Here is a 17,382-nt window from a genome sequence, read left to right as displayed (position 1 = left end):
TTCTCTGGTCTTTCTGGCAGTTCTTTCCCTGGCCTCAGTGTTAGTTCCCTGACTTCCAGATGCTGATTGATCATTAATCAACTGAAGACTCCAGGGGGTCCCTTAGCACATCCCTGGAGCCCTCTCCCTTTGGTGTTCTGTCAGGGAACTCTAGCTGCTGTGGCTGCCTCACACCCCAGTTCCATGTCCTCAACTTAGGGAGATGGCTGAGCTTTGCCTGGATTTCCCTCCCAGCACAGGGGCCTGGACACTCTCTAGTCAGTAAGCTAGACAATCATAGGGCTCCTCTCATTTGCTTTCTGTCTCTCAAAGATCACTGTCCTGTTGTAGCTGTTGTCAATGTTTGGAAGCCTGTTAATTGTTCTGGGTTTGGTTTGGTTTTGGATCTCTTCCTTCCTCGTCACCTCTTCAGTACAGATGCTTGTTTTGTCTCTTGTCAGACACTGACCAACGTTTAAACTGTTCTCCCAGAAATAGAGGTTACCATTTATTGATCATTTATACTGTGCTGAGCACTCTACATGTTTTTCTCATGTAATAATCAATTAATTAATTAATAGCTTGTCCATGGACACCGGGGTGGCTCAGTTGGTTGAGCGTCCAGCAAATGATCTCATGGTTCGTGGGTTCAAGCCCCGTGTCGGGATTCTCTCTCTGCCCCTCCCCCATTCATGAGCACATGTTCGTTCTCTCTCTCTCCCTCTGTCTGCCTCAAAATAATAAACTTTAAAAATAAGTAGCTTGCCTAAGGTCCCATAACTAATAAGTAATAGAACCAGGATTTGAAGTCAGGCAAGTATTCCCCAGGTTCATGCTTCCTTCCAACCTGTGTACTGTATTGCTGTTCACTACCCTCAGATTTGGCTTCCTAAAGCATAGTTCTGGTCTCATGTCTTTCCCTCTCAGAAGGCTTGAAAGGCTCTATATAACTCCCAAATAAACTAAGAACTCTATGGGGTGAAACTCAAGATCTTGCACAATATGTCATCAGCCTACTTTTATAGCATATCTTATGTGTCTGAATGCTGTGCTTCTTTTAAGTTGACCTCCTTGCTTTATCTGAACCCAGGTACTTTCACACTTCAGCACTTTGATTCACGTATTTTTCTCTAATTAGAATGCCTTCACCCATGTCTCTACCTATCAAAATTCTTAACAGCCTTCAAGGGTCAGCTCCAAAGCCCGGTCCTCTATTGAACTTACTTAGATAAATCCTGTCACGTATGGTCTATCTCTCACTCACTCACTTTGTCCTTTGAAACTCTCTAGAATTCTCTGTATGTGTCTCTTGTGGATGTTATCACATACTGCCTTGTATTTGGCTGTTAATATACATGTGCCTTCCCTCTCTTACATTGAAAGAAATCTCTTTGTAAGTAAAGAAAAGATCTTATTTATCTTCTTGTCTTACTCATTGAATCATGCTGAACTTTGCATTTGGGCCTAGATAGAGCACTCCATGTAATGACAAGGTATTCAACACATAATTTGTTAAATGACTCAATAGATAAATTTGGTTCTTTCATTCGTTCTTTTAGTTCACTCATTCATCTTTTGAAGTAGCATCTTGAAAGCAGGTTCACCTCACATACAAAATATCCCATAGTGTTCTTTGTATGGACCATTGCTCTCACCCAGAGTAGTTCTTAGCTTATTTTTTTTTTATATATATTAAAGGGTGAAATGAAAGGTTAAGAGTTAGAAGTGCATTTGATCTTTTCCTGACCCTCTCCTGACTTTTGTGTGACTTCAAGCATGTCACTTAAACCTCTCTGTGACCTCAGCTGCGAGATGGGGCTGCCTTGTGTCACAGAGGGATTGCGAAGAGCAGCAAATCACAGTCCTTGTCTAAACAGAATCACCTGCAGTGTTCTGATGCCTGCATAGAATGATGTGGGAAATTTAATATCCCAAGCCAAGTGGTCAGTTGGACCAGCACTTTGAATGTCTGTGGGTACAGTCAGATGAAAGTCCTTGAAAATCTGTTACTTTTCTCTTCCTACCCAAAATATTTGTATTTTTTATACTTTTAAATCTTCTTATGTTTTAGACCAACAAAAGAATATCATAGTGTTTCCCCTTTCAGACTTTAAAGGTGGGAAATCATTACTTCAGATATTTTATTTTATTTTATTATTATTATTTGTGTGTGTGTGGTGCAAAAAGGTGGTTTTATTGAAGCACGGGGACAAGTACCCGTGGGCAGGAAGAGCTGCCATTAATTCAGATATTTTAAAAAGCAAGTTGAACTTTGGGAGGAATAGAAATACCTTGGATTTTTATTTTACACCACTGAATTCAGACAATTTGTACCTTAAAGAGACCATTTTGAAAAATGCTAATTGTATTTTAAAGATAACTGTTTGATAAGGACTATAACTCATGAAATGTGTTTCTAACTAGCTTTATTTTAGGGGGAGGGGTGTAGATACGCAAGACAGTCGCGAACAAGTAGAGCAGAAAACAAATAAAAACACTGTTAGCCATCTTGCATACGGAACCTTTTTATATCATTAATGTTTCTGTACAATCCTTCAAAGAGTACAGCTTAATGTATTTCCTAATATTTTTTATATTCCGATTGGGAAAAAGTCATCTAACAGGAAATTTCTTAGCTTGTATATAGCATGTGCTGATTATCATTCTTTGACTGCTTTGGGTTTCTGTTGCTTTTAAACCAGCATTTAAATGGACCATTTGATTAATCATTTGTATACTGACTGTAATCCTCCCAAATTTCCTTTCTGAGTTGTACATACTGTAAAAGACAATTATGTCGCCACAGATTAAATAAGCGAATTAAAACAGAATAGATGCTTAATTTGACCTGTGATTTTGCTCTCCTTCCCTTTAGTGGAGCGTGTGCCACTCCAGCAAATAAATGAAGTCATCCATGACAGCTTGTGATGAATTGCCGTATTTATACTGTATATTTTAATAGCCTCACACTAATTTAAATTGAGCACAGAGTAAATTATAATTCAGTCACTTGACTGCTTAGATTTAACTTGACAACTCATCCTTATTTGTCCTGGAGGTGTAGTGGAGAGCAGCGGAAATGTGCGCAGGTATTTCAGTCCCTCATTAACCCTTTCTCCATGAAGTGCTTCATGCGCACATCCTCCCCAGTTGGAAAAATTTAGCTCTTCCTAAGGAGAAAAAATAAGAATAATGAAGACTCGGGGAGTCCACACTTCCCTTGCACCTCAAAAAGAAAATTAGTATTTGCCATGCTTTTTTCCGTGGCTTTCAAATAAGGAATTGGACTTATTTTTAGCAGTTTAACAGCTCACTCACAGGAATGCCCAGGGGAAGGAGAATTAACCTTATACCTAGAGTGCCAAGTCTCCCAGAAAATAGAAGAGCATTGCAGTAGAGTTATTTTGAGGTGAATTTTGCTTTCCCTCTTAAGTTCCAGAAATTACTTTATTCACTTTTGCACCGTTACGGAATCGCCACTCTTCCAGACCATAACAAATACCATGAATGATCAAGACCCTTTAGAATGCAATGGATTGGCCCTACAAATACAGTGTTACTTGCTACATTTTAGGTCAGTGTGGCACTTTTATTTATTTTGCTGTTTGTGTCTTTGGTTTTAAATTCATTTGTAGAAACCAAGCAATCCACTTCTTTCCTGTCTAGAAACAGCTTCTTATTTAGAGGATTATGGTCATAAGGAGCACTTTAATTAAATCCCACATCACTTAATGGGCACTGCCGTGAGTAAGACCTGTGGTGGGTGCTGGGGGTGGGGAGTGGGGGCGGACCAGAGAAAGATGCCCATGATTCAGTCCTTGCCCTTGCAGGGCTTACAACCACTCTGCTCTCTAGGCTTATGGTTTTAGGGGGTGAGGCATGAGTGCCAAGGCAGAATGTGATAAGGAGAAATATCAAGGGCCAGAGCTAGAAATAAATTCTGATAGAGGGCTTTGGGGATGGCTTCATAGAGGTGGTGGCAGCATTCAGGCTCATCTAAAAGATAGAAAAGGTTTTACAATGGGGCGCCTGGGTGGCTCAGTTGGTTAAGCGTCCAACTCTCGAGTTTGGCTCAGATCATGATCTCATGGTTCATGTGATCGAGTCCCACATAGGGCTCTGCACTGAGTGTGGAGCCTGCTTAAGATTCTCTCTCTCCTTCTCCCTCTGCCCATCTTTGCTCACGTGCATATACACTCTCTCTCTCTCAAAAGAGAAAGAAAGAAAGAAAGAAAGAAAGAAAGAAAGAAAGAAAGAAAGAAAGAAAGAAAAAGACAGTTACTAACTGTGGAGTAGAGCGAGGAAGCACAACTCAAGTGGAGGCATCATTAAGACTGGAAGTGAGGAAGGCACAGGACATGTGTGTGGACCCCAGTACAAAGCACCTAGTTTCTACATTTATGGTGTGGTGGTGGGCATAGCTGCCTTCCAAATCATCTAGTTTCACATGAGGATTGGGTTTGTGGTGGGGAGTAGTGGGAAAAGGAGTTAGAATCACCAGATTGTGGAAGAATTCTTTGAATGTCATGCTAGAGTTATGCTAACGTTATGCTAGGACATGGGAACCTAATTAAGGTTCTTGATCAAGGGAATGATATGTTTATAGCCAATAGTTTGGGGTTAACGGTAAGGTGTTGGCTGGTTGTGGTGAATCATTTCTGGGTTGGGGGCCTGGAGATGTGGTATATCTTAGTGGTCATACTCAATACTGAATAAATGGCATTTTTGAAACCTTAGATAAGTGGTTCTCAACCTTGCTGTGGAATAGAAATCGGCTGGAGAGTTTTTAAAAAATATTAAGATGTGGGCCCAACCCAAGATTGATTCCATTATTCTAGGGTAAGTTCTGTGCATGAGGACTTGTTTAGAGTGCCGTCCTGTATTTATATAAATACCTTTATATAAAAGTAATGATAACCTGAGGCCAGGGTTGAGAGCCACTGCTCTAAGGTAAATAATACGTTCATTCCTTTTAGCAGTTTTTGAGGGTGAAAGATGCCCTGTACTTGACATGGTGGTGTGAAAAGTTCTGATATTTTATGGCATGGAATTGAAACAACACTCGATGAATTAATTTTGTCACTAAGTTTTATATAGGAACAAAAATGTAAGTGAATATTGTTGGCAAATGACTATTGATCAAGAGAAACGTTTAAATGTTTCTTGGCAGTTTTGTATTACACTTACAATCAGGTTTAGTGAGAGCTTTTATAAATAACCCTAAAGCAAACTCTTGATAGAAACTGGCCGTGCCTTTTTTTCCCCTTCCCTTTCCCCTTCCTCAAATGGATGTCAGTACTATAAAATGTGTGTTTTAGAATTATCTTTTTCTTTCCCTGCTCTGTCAGCAGTTTGCAATTCATAATTTATGGTTTTTTTTCCCCAGTATGAGTGTATATATTCTGCAGTTGTAACACAAAATGTAGTTCAGTATTGGATGGTATATAACTGCACTATCATGGTAATTGTGAATGTTAAGTTTTTATCTAGAAATGTCTAGAGTCAGAAACTCTGCCACAAATCTTAAAAATTGCCTTTCACCTATTTGATTCTCAGCACTGTCTTTTTTAAGTAAAAACAATTTCCCTTGAATTGGCTTCACTGAACTGTTGAGTAAAATTTGAACAGTTGATGGTCTCCTTTCTTAAGAAATAAGTGTTTGAAATAAACTAGAATTTATTCTAGGTAAGTTTGTAAATTGTTTTTCATTTCTGTGTCATGAATCTGACTCAGTGGTTGATGTGTTAAGGAAAACCATAAACCACCACAGGACGTTCTAAAAAGTACACAGTCCTCAGAGTCGGGGAGGGACCTTGACATTGCCAGGCTTTGTGGCTTCTCAGAACCTTGGTTTCCTCCTTTAAAAGAAGAGAATTAGATGAAATCATTTCTGTGGTTCCTTCAAGCTCCAGCATCTTTTTCAGTATTAGCAAAGAAACGTGACTGAAGAATATAAAAAGATGATGTATTTTAAAAACTCCTTATTTCTCTCTAAAAAGCCTACTTTAAATGTCATTTTTACTCATCATCCTCTCTGCTCATCGCCTTGTGTCTGAATTACAAGACAATTTTTTAAAATGGTTTCAGGGTCATTCCTTTCTTCCTCTTCTGGAAATAACCAATGTGGCCAAAATAGGGTGTATAAATTAAGGGTGTTATAACTTAACTGACTTTTAAAGCCATTAATACTGACCTTTGAGACCTGGCTTTCTCCTTGGTCCCATCAATCACTTCTATACCACCTCCCCCAATACAAAAGGTTAGGCAGATGTGGATACAGTTTATATTCCTGAGGGTTATAGTGGTGGAGAGGAGAAAGGGGCAATGAATAGAGGAAACACCATATTTTTTCTTTTTATATTTCATAGTGAGTATAGCTATATTTAATTTAAAGATGAATATATGTGTGAATGTTGATTCCTTTCTGTATTTAGGTCATACTGTTAGATATTACACTGGAACTTCAGAAGCAAATTATGTCTGAATTGGAAATTCTTTATAAGGTAATTTTTCCTTGGTCATTTTTTTCTTACAAAGCAGCTTATGATATTGACTTGCAGGGTTTTGGTTGTTTTGTTGTGTTTTTTTTTTTAACTATTTTTGTCTTATTTTTATTACAGTGTGATTCATCATATATCATAGGGTTTTATGGTGCATTTTTCGTAGAAAACAGGATTTCAATATGTACAGAATTCATGGATGGTGAGTTTTCCCTATTATAATACTTTTAAAATGACTTGGGAGGCAGAGTGCTTTGAAACCTGGTTCTGATATAGACGTCAAGTAGAATTAAAAATAATTACAATATACCAATAATGACCTCCTTTATACTCTAAAACATCTAGTTTTAGAGGTTCCTGGTGTTAAATATTTACAGCTGAGCTATAGTTTCAAGAATGTAATTTCATTTACTTTTTATTGAAAATTTAAATAGAACAGATTAAATGCTGGCCTAATCGGTGGTTTGATATTTGATTCTTCCATACAATCTGTCTTTACTTGCAAAACAGATGTTCTGTCTTTTAATGTTTCAATAGCCAAAACAGATTTTCTTTTAAAGAAATCTATTAACCCAATGTCCTGTGTCTTTTACAAAGAAATCGGTTCTTAATTGCAAGATAAGAAATTGTTTTTCAACACAGCTGTTTAGCCAAGATGTGTTTAGTTTTCTTTGGACTCTAGCCCTTTCCTTTCATCTGTATTTTTCATTCATTTCTATTTTGGTAACTCTTTCTTGGTCTGAATATTATGGCAAAATGTAGATTTCTTGGTACCCTGTTCCTGAAATAATGTCATCATTGTTATTTACCCATTTTAAATCAAAGCAGTCTTTAGATTTTATATATTCAGTTTTTCAGTTTCTAGCCCATTAAAACACAACATTTTTTTAAAGTTTATTTATTTATTTTGAGAGAGTGAGTGTGCGTGCACATGTGAACAGGGGAGGAGGAGAGAGAGAATCCCAGGCTGGCTCTGCACTGTCAGCATGGAGCCCACCGTGGGGCTCGAACTCACAACTCTGAGATTGTGACCTAAGCCGAAATCAAGAGTCAGATACTTAACTGACTGAGCTACTAAGGTGTCCTTCAGCATTTTTTCTTATACTTAGTTTATTTGGTGGGTTCTTAGTATGTAACAAAGTAACTAGTTCGTGCCTTGCAAGACGTTTTCAGAAGTTATCTTTGGTAGGTTGATACTATAATAAGGTAGATAATGTGTTCTAAATTCTGTTTCATATTAAAATATGCATTTATTGCGATGGCATATTTAATCACCATAAAATTCACCATTTTGATGTATACAATTCATTGGTTTTGAGTATTTTCACAAGGTTGTGCAAGCTCATCATCACTAATTCCAAAACATTTTTATTACCCCAGAAACAAACTCCTTAGCCATTAGCAGCCACTCGCTATTCCTCTAGTCCGTGGCAACTGCTAATCTACTTTCTGTCTCCAGATTTTGTACTCTTCACGTATATGGAATCATGCAGGATGTGGCCTTTGTGTTTGGCTTTTTATTTTATGAAAAAAATGTTTTAAATTTTGTTTATTATTTTTGAGAGAGAGAGCATAAGCAGGGAATGGGCAGAGAGAGAGGGAGACAGAGAATCTGAAACAGGCTCTGCACTGTCAGCACAGAGCCTGACACGGGGCTCATACCCATAAACTGTGAGATCATGACCTGAGCTGAAGTCGGACACTCAACCAACTGAGCCACCCAGGCACCCTGTGGCTTCTTCTACTTAGCGTAACGTTATCAAGGTTTCCATGTTGTAGCATGTATCGGTACTTTATTCCTTTTTATGGCTGAATAATAAACTACTCATTTAGCAGTTGGTGAGCATTTGGGATGTTTCCACTTTTGTGCTGTTATGAATAATGCTGCTCTGTATGTTTGTATGCAGGTTTTTCGTGTGGATAGAAGTTTTCAGTTCTCTTGAGTATATATCTAGGAGTTCAATTGCTCGGTTGTATGATAACCGTATTTGTAATTTTTTTGAGGAACTGTCAAACCATTCCATTCTATTTCACACCCGTTTGCATTCACAGCTGCAATGGATGTGGGTTTCAATTTCTCCACATCTTTGCCAACACTTGTTACTGTGTGTCTTTTTTAGTATAGCCTGTGAGAAATGATATCTTTTTAGTTTTGATTTAGATTTCCTAATGACTAATGAACATTGACAATACTTCCATGTACTTGTTGGCCATTTGTATATCTTCCTTTAGAAATGTGTATTCAAATCTTTTGTCTATTTTTACATGGGTTATATGTGTTTTTATTGTTGAGTTGTAAGAATTTGGTATGTATTCTGGATAGTAGTATCTTACCAGATGTATGATTTGCAAATATTTTCTACCACTCTGAGTTGTCTTTTCATTTTCTTGATAGTGTCCCGTGAAGCATAAAAGTTTTAAAATTTTATGAAGTTCAGTTCATATTTTTTTTCTTTGGTGGCTTGTACTTTAGATGTCATATGTAAGAAAGTATTGTATAATCCAAAGTCATGAAAGTTTATACCTGGTTTCTTCTAAGAGTTCTATAATTTTCATTCTTAAAGTTTTTTTTTTTTTTTATCTATTTTGAGTTAATTTTTGTATGTGGTATAGAGTCCAAATCCATTCTTTTTCATGTGAATATCCAGTTGTCCTAGCACCATTTGTTAAAAAGATTATTCTTTTCCATTGAATTTTCTTGGCACTTGTCAAAAATTTATTGACCATGAAATGTATTTCTAGACTCTCAGTTCTATTCCATTGATCTATTTGCCCATCCTTGTGGCAGTACTAGACTGTCCTTGCTTACTTTTTTAAAAAAAAATGTTTATTTATTTATTTTTGAGAGATAGAGAGCACAAGCAGAGGAGGAGCATAGAGAGAGAGAGAGAGAGAGGAGACACAGAATCCAAAGCAGGCTCCGGGCTCTGAGCTGTCAGCACAGGGCCTGACGTAGAGCAGAGCTCGAACTCAACGAACCGTGAGATCATGACATGAGCTAAAGTTGGACACTTAACCGACTAAGCCACCCAGGCACCCTGTACTTTTACTTTATTATTCTGTGTTACTTTAGCTTTGTAGTAAGTTTTGAAATTAAGAAGTGTGAGTACTCCAACTTTATTCTTTTTCAAGATTGTTTTAGCCATTCTGGGTCCCTTGCATTTTCATATGAGTTTTACAATCAGCCTCCCAAATTTGCACACACATAAAAAGTCCAACTAAGATATTGATACAGATTGCAGTGAATCTGTACATCAGTCTGGGGAGTACTGCCACTTTAACAATATGAAGTCTTATACTTCATGAACACAGAGTATCTTTCCATTTATTTAGATCCTCTTTAATTTTTTTCAGTGATACTTTGTAGTTTTTGGTATTCAAGTTTTGCAGTTCTTTTGTTAAATTTATTCATAAATATTTTTGATGCTATTATAAATTGAGCTTTTATTTCAATTTTGGATTATTCATTGCTAGTGTATATAAATATAAATGATTTTTGTATATTGATCTCTATCCTGCTACCTTGTAGGATAAATTTACTAAATTTGTTTCTCAATCCTAATAGGTTTTTGTAGCTTCCGTAAGATTGTCTGTATAAAACATGTCATCTGCAAATAGACGTAGTTTTACTTCTTTCTTACCAACCTGGATGCTTTTAATTTCTTTTCCTTGCTTAATTACCCTGGCTAGAACCTTCAGTAGAATGTCAAATAGAAGTGGTGTGAACAGACATCTTCTTTTTCTCCTCATTTTAGATGGAAAGCTTTTAGTCTTTCACTATTAAGTGTGATATTAGTTTTGGGTTTTTAGTAGATGTCCTTTATCAGGTTGTCAAAGTCCCCTTGTCTTCCAAGTTTGTTGAGTATTTTTGTTTTTTCTGTGTTTGTTGAAATGATAATGATTTTTAAATCCATTTTTCTATAATTCCATAATTAAATCCATTATTCCATAATAGTATTATAGTAATTGACTTTTGCATGTTGAACCAATTTTGTATTCCTGAGATAATTCCAATTGGTCATGATGTATAATGCTTTTTATAAATTGCTGGGTTCAGTTTGCTAGTATCTTGTTGAGGATTTTTGGATTTATATTCTTAAAGAATATTGGTCTATAGTTTTCTTTTCTTGTAATGTCATTGTCTGGTTGTGGTATCAGGATAATTCTGGCCTCAAAGGAGTTGGAAAGCATTTTTTCCTCCTCTAGTTTTTGGAATAGTTTATGATGGATTAATGTTAATTTTTCTTTAAACATTAGGTAGAATTCACCAGTGAAGCCATCTGGTCCTGGGGTTTTCTTTGTGAGTAGTTTTTATGGTCAAGTGGCATCTGTTGCCTATTATCAGGAGAAATCCAAGCACTTCTGCCCACTGCATCTTAGTATGGAGTTGCCAAGGAAAACACAGTGCAATGAAATGCTGGATTTTACAGTGCCTTACATAAAATTAAAAAGAGAGAGAGAGAGAGAGAGAGACAGACAGACAGACAGACAGCAAGATCAGTTTGGGAGTATCAGTTCCCTGCGGCCAACAGTAAGTCCTTCCTGGCAGCCTATACAGGGCCCTTGGCCCACACACTCCCCTCATGCTGCAGCGAAAGGATCCTCCACCCCACCCTACTCCTGTGGTGTCAGAAGTACCGAAGGCTGGGGACATGTCTGAAGGTCATTGACACACATGCTTAAGCAGGACAATGGAGTACACACTGAATTTGAAACAGGGAAAAACAGTCCAAAACAAAGAGGTAAGCCCAGCACAGGCTACGTGGGCTCTTTATCTGCTGGTAAGCAAGTGTTCCAGACCCATGGCCCATTCTTATGTGGCCACATCGGGTCCAAAGAACAGTGCACATAAGACCGTCTTACCCAACAGTGTTTTTTAATTGTAGTATATTACACAGATAACATATAATTCACCGTACTACCCATTTTTAAGTGTGTAGTTCGTAACTGGTAAGTACATTCACATTGCTCTGCAACCAGTGCCACCATTAATCTCCAGAACTCTGCATCTTGCAAAACTGAGACTCTGTACCCATTAAACAGTAACCCATTGCCTCCAAACCCCAGCCCCTGACTACTAACATTCTGGTTTTTTTGTCTGCATGAATTGGACTACTCTGGGTACCTCATTTCAGTGGAATCATACAGTATTTGTCTTTTTTTTGGGACTGGCTTATTTTACTTTGCATAATGTCCTCAAGGTTCATCCATGCTGTGGTGTGTGTCAGAATTATTTTCCTTTTTAAGACTGAATAATATTTGTGAGTTTTTTGATTACCAATCCCTTTAATAATTATATGTAGTTATAGGTTTATTCAGATACGTATTTCTTCTTCAATTTTGATAGTTTGTAGCTTTCTAGAAATTTATCCATTTCATTTAGATTACCTAATTTGTTGATACACAGTTGTTCCTAATATTCCTTTATAATCATTTTTATTTCTGTAAAGTTGGTGTTAATTTTCCTTCTTCTTTCATTGCAAATTTTAGTAATTTGAGTCTTTTTCTTTTTCTTCCTTCCTTCCTTCCTTCCTTCCTTCCTTCCTTCCTTCCTTTCTTACTTTCTTTTTCTTTCTTTCTTTCTTTCTTTCTTTCTTTCTTTCTTTCTTTCTTTCTTTCTTTCTTTCTTTTTTATCAGTGTAGCTAAAAGTCAGTCAGTTTCTTTGCCTTTTCCAAAGAACCAACTTTGGTTTCTTTGATTTTCTCTGCTGTTTTTCTCTGCCTTAATATTTGTTTCTTCTACTAGCTTTGGGTTTAGTTTGCTCTTCTTTTTCTAGTTTTTTAAGGTGCGAAGTTAGGATACTGACTTGAGATATTTCCTACTTAATGTAGCCATTTGCAGCTATACATTTCCCTGTAAGTACTGCTTTAGCTGCATCCTATAAGTTTTGGTATGTTGTGTTTTCATTTTCATTTAGTTTAAAGTATTTTCTAATTCCCCCCAAAGGAGAAATCACTTGCGATTTCTTTTTTGACCCATTTTCCATTAGGAATGTGTCATTTTCCATATTGAGTGTTCTTCTGTTGTTGATTTCTAATATTCTTTTGAGGTCAGAGAACATACTTTGTATGACTTCAGTTCTTTTAGATTTATTGAGGTTTGTTTTAATGCCTAACATTCTATTCTGGAGAATGTTTCATGTATACATGAGAAGAATGTATTCTGCTCTTGATGGGTTAGATTTTCCTTAGATGTCTGTTAGGTCTAGTTGATTTACAGTGTTGTTTAAGTATTTTATTTCCTTGTTGATCTTCAGTTTAGTTCTATTTATTATTGAAAGGGGGATATTGAAGGAGCACCTGGGTGGCTCAGTCAGTTGAGCGGCCAACTTTGGCTCAGGTCATGATCTTGCAGTTCATGGATTCGAGCCCCATGTCAGGCTCTGTGCTGACGGCTCAGAGCCTGGAGCCTGCTTTGGATTCTGTGTGTCCCTCTCTCTCTGCCCCCCACCCCGCTTGCACTCTCTCTTTCTTTCTCAAAAGTAAATAAACAAAAAAAAAAAAAAAGAAAGTGGAGATATTGAAGTCTCCATCTAATATTTTTTGCTTGTGTATTTCTCCTTCAATTCTGTTAATTTATGCTTCATATATTTTGGCATTCTGTTGTTAGGTGCATATATGTTTATAGTTGTTATGATCGACTCTTCAGTCATTATAAAATGTGTCTCTAGTTACTATATTTGTCTAAAGTCTATTTTGTCTAATTTTAGTGTAGTCATCCCAGCCCGCCCATTGATTCTTATTTGTTTGTTCTATCTTTTGCCACTGTTTTGCCTTCAACCTGTTTGGGACTTTGAATCCAAAGTGCATCTCTTATAGACATCATAGAGTTGGGTCATTTTTAAATCCATTCTGCCAATCTGTCAGTGTTTAATTCATTTACATTTAATGTAATTACCAGCAATATCTGCCATTTTACTACTTGTTTTCTTTAGTTGTATTCTTTTATGTTCCATTTATTCATTACTGCTTTCTTTTATGTTAAATAGGTATTTTTAATGTATTGTTTATATTCTCGTGATTTCTTTTACTATATTTTTTGAGTTATAGTTTTGATTTTCCTAGAGATTACAATTAACATCTTAACTTCTGACAACTTAGTTCATATTAATATCAACTTTTTTCAAGTCTATAAAATTGTTGCTCCTAATAGCTCCATTCCATCCCCCTCCTTTGCGCTGTTACTGTCATAGAAGTTACATCTTTATAAGTTGTGTACTTATTAATGCAGATTTTTACTTACTGCTTTGTGCAGTTCTGTTTTTTTTAATTTTATTTTTTGTTTTTTAAAATTTAAAAACAAATCCAAATTTGTTAATTTAAAATCCAAATTAGTTAGCATATAGTGAAACAATGATTTCAGGAGTAGATTCCTTAATGCCCCTTACCCATTTAGCCCATCCCCCTTCCCACAACCCCTCCAGTAACCCTCAGTTTGTTCTCCATATTTATGAGTCTCTTCTGTTTTGTCCCCCTCCCTGTTTTTATATTATTTTTGTTTCCCTTCCCTTATGTTCCTCTGTTTTGTCTCTTAAAGTCCTCATATGAGTGAAGTCATATGATTTTTGTCTTTCTCTGACTAATTTCACTTAGCTTAATTTCACTAATTTCACTTAATACCCTCCAGTTCCATCCACGTAGTTGCAAATGGCAAGATTTCATTCTTTTTGATTGCTGAGTAATACTCCATTGTATATATATACCACATTTTCTTTATCCATTCATCCATCAATGGACATTTGGGCTCTTTCCATACTTTGGCTATTGTGGATAGTGCTGCTATAAACATGGGGGTGCATGTGTCCCTTTGAAACAGCATACCTGTATCCCGGGGATAAATGCCTAGTAGTGCAATTGCTGGGTCGTAGGGTAGTTCTATGTTTAGTTTTTTGAGGAACCTCCATACTGTTTTCCAGAGTGGCTGCACCAGGTTGCATTCCCACCAACAATGCAAAAGAGATCCTCTTTCTCTGCATCCTCGCCAACATCTGTTGTTGCCTGAGTTGTTCATGTTAGCCATTCTGACAGGTGTGAGGTGGTATCTCCTTGTGTTGTTTTTTTTTTTTTTAATTTTTTTTAATGTTTATTTACTTTTGACAGAGAGAGAGAGACAGACTCAGCATGAGTGGGGGAGGGGCAGAGAGAGAGGGAGACACAATCTGAAACAGGCTCCAGGCTCTGAGCTGTCAGCACAGAGCCCGATGCGGGGCTTGAACTCACTGACAGTGAGATTATGACCTGAGCCGAAGTCGGACACTCAACTGACTGAGCCACCCAGGCACCCCTCCTTGTGGTTTTGATTTGTATTTCCCTGATGATGAGTGGTGTTGAGTATTTTTTCATGTGTCAGTTGGCCATCTGGATGTCTTCTTTGGAGAAGTGTCTATTCATGTCTTTTGCCCATTTCTTCACTGGGTTATTTGTTTTTTGGGTGTTGAGTTTGGTAAGTTCTCTACAGATTTTGGATACTAACCCTTTATCTGATATGTCCTTTGCAAATATCTTTTCCCATTCTGTCAGTTGCCTTTTAGTTTTGCTGATTGTTTCCTTCGCTGTGCAGAAGATTTTTATTTTGATGAGGTCCCAGTAGTTCATTTTTGCTTTTGTTTCCCTTGCCTCCAGAGACATGTTGACTAAGAAGTTGCTGCGGGCAAGATCAAAGAGGTTTTTGCCTGCTTTCTCCTCGAGGATTTGGATGGCTCCCTGTCTTACATTTAGGTCTTTCATCCATTTTGAGTTTATTTTTGTGTATGGTGTAAGAAAGTGGTCCAGGTTCATTCTTCTGCATGTCGCCGTCCAGTTTTCCCAGCACCACTTGCTGAAGAGACTGTCTTTATTCCATTGGATATTCTTTCCTGCTTTGTCAAAGATTAGTTGGCCATACGTTTGTGGGTCGATTTCTGGGTTCTCTATTCTGTTCCATTGATCTGAGCATCTGTTCTTGTGCCAAGTTCTGTTTCTTTTTAAATTTATTTCCTTTTTTTTTTTTTTTTTTTTTTTGAGAGAGAGAGAGAGAGGAAGGGAGGGAGTGAGGGGCAGAGAAGGGGGGAGAGAGGGAATGAATCCCAAGCAGGCTCTGTGCTGACAGCATGGAGCCTGACACGGGACTTGACCCCAAAAACTGTACAATCGTGTCCTGAGCTGAAATCAAGAGTCGGACACTCAACCAACTGAGACACTCAGGTGCCCCTACAGTTCTCTTTCAGTCAGACAGGAGAAAAAGACTTACAAACAAAAATACATTTATCCTGCCTTTTAGATTTACCTATATAGTAACCATTACCAGTACCCTTTATTTCTGTGTGTGGATTTGAGTTACTATCTAGTAACTTTCCTCTGAAATTCCTTCAGTTGGAAGGGACTCCCTTTTATTTCTTGTAGGGTAGGTCAGCTAGTGATGAATTCCCTCAGTTTTTGTTGATTTCAGAGTGTCTTATCCTTCACTTTTGTAGTATAGTTTTGCTGGATATAAAGTTTTTGGTCAACAGTCTTTTTCTTTCAGCTATTTGAATATGCCATCCATTGCCTTTGATCTGCATGGTTCTGTTAATATTTTTGAGAATTTCTTGTATTGCTTCTCTTTTGGCTTTCAAGATTTTCTTTTGTCTTTGTCTCTGGACAGTTTCACAATGTATCTAGGTGTTAGTCTCTTCATTTATCTTGGAGTTTATTGCATGTCTTCGATGTGCAAATTAATGGTTTCATCCAATTTGGGAAATATATGGCTGTTACTTCTTCAAATATTCTTTCTGCATCTTTCCTTCTCTTTTAGGTCTCCTATAATGCATATGTTGATATGCTTGATGATGTCTTACAGGTCTCTGATAATGTGTTCATTTTTCTATTCTTTTTTCCTTCTGTTCCTCAGACTGGATAATCTCAATTGACGTATCTTTATATTCCTTGATTCTGTTTTCAGCCTATGTAGATATATTCTGGTGAATAATGTCTTATTTATTTTTAACTCCAGAATTTATTTATTTTTACGTATGTATGTATATATGTATATGTATATATATATATATATATATGTGTGTGTGTGTGTGTATGTGTGTACATATATATATATATACACATACCTATGTGTGTATGTATGTATATGTGTGTAGTTGTATACTTTCTATCTCCTTATTAATATCCTTTATTAGGGGAGACATTATCTTCATACTTTAGTTCCTTACATGATTTCCCACAGTGTTTCTTAAATAGCTCATTAAAGATTTTTTTCTAGTAAGTCCAACATCTGAGCTTTTGTACAGATAGTTTCTATTAATTGCTTTTAGTCTTGTGTATGGGTCATACTTTTTTGGTTTTGTTATTGAAAACTGGACATTCAATTTTATTTTTTAAATAATGATTCTTTTTTTTTTTTATTTATTTTTTAATTTTGAGAGAGAGAGAGAGAGAGAGAGAGACTGAGCACAAGTGGGATAGGGACAGAGAGACAGGGAGACAGAATCCAAGGTAGGCCCCAGGCCCTAAGCTATTAGCACAAAGCCTGATGCAGGGCTCAAACTCGCAGACTGCCAGGTCATGACTGAGCCACCCAGCTGTCCTGAAAACTGGACATTTTAAAGTAAATACTGTGTTAACATTGGAAATCAGATTCTCTCTCATCCCCAGAGTTTGTTGCTGCTGTTCAGTGACTTTTCTGAAGTATTCTGTCATGTTTATATCTTTGGTGTATGGCCACTGAAGCCTCTTTTCAGTGAGCTTCCAAGTCAGCTAATGATTGGACAGAGATTTCCTTAAATGCTTAGAGCTATTAAGTCTCCTTGTCTTTGTTGAGGGGGGTTCCATGTGTGTTTGGGGCACATCTTCAACACTCGCTCAGGCAGTTGGTAACTTTGTCTTAGTTTTTGCTTCCTGCTTGTGCAGAGGTTCCTGGTCAGCCCCAGTACCT

At 37.1% G+C, this 17,382-nt stretch overlaps 1 protein-coding gene across 17 annotated transcripts in view; it reads left to right on the top strand.

The window, feature by feature from the left end:
* The window catches only part of MAP2K5 (mitogen-activated protein kinase kinase 5), a 270,688-nt gene that overhangs the window by 93,891 nt on the left and 159,415 nt on the right, over nucleotides 1-17,382 (top strand). For all 17 annotated transcript variants that reach the window (XM_042941603.1, XM_042941608.1, XM_042941602.1 and 14 more), the window contains exons 10-11: nucleotides 6,414-6,482; nucleotides 6,600-6,681. In XM_042941603.1, the coding sequence (XP_042797537.1) occupies nucleotides 6,414-6,482; nucleotides 6,600-6,681 (151 nt within the window). The remainder of the gene's footprint in view (nucleotides 1-6,413; nucleotides 6,483-6,599; nucleotides 6,682-17,382) is intronic.

Source organism: Panthera leo, chromosome B3, assembly GCF_018350215.1.
Source record: "Panthera leo isolate Ple1 chromosome B3, P.leo_Ple1_pat1.1, whole genome shotgun sequence".
Lineage (NCBI taxonomy): Eukaryota > Metazoa > Chordata > Mammalia > Carnivora > Felidae > Panthera > Panthera leo.
The sequence above is the reverse complement of the archived record's forward strand: the minus strand, read 5'-3'. Positions and strand labels throughout refer to the sequence as shown.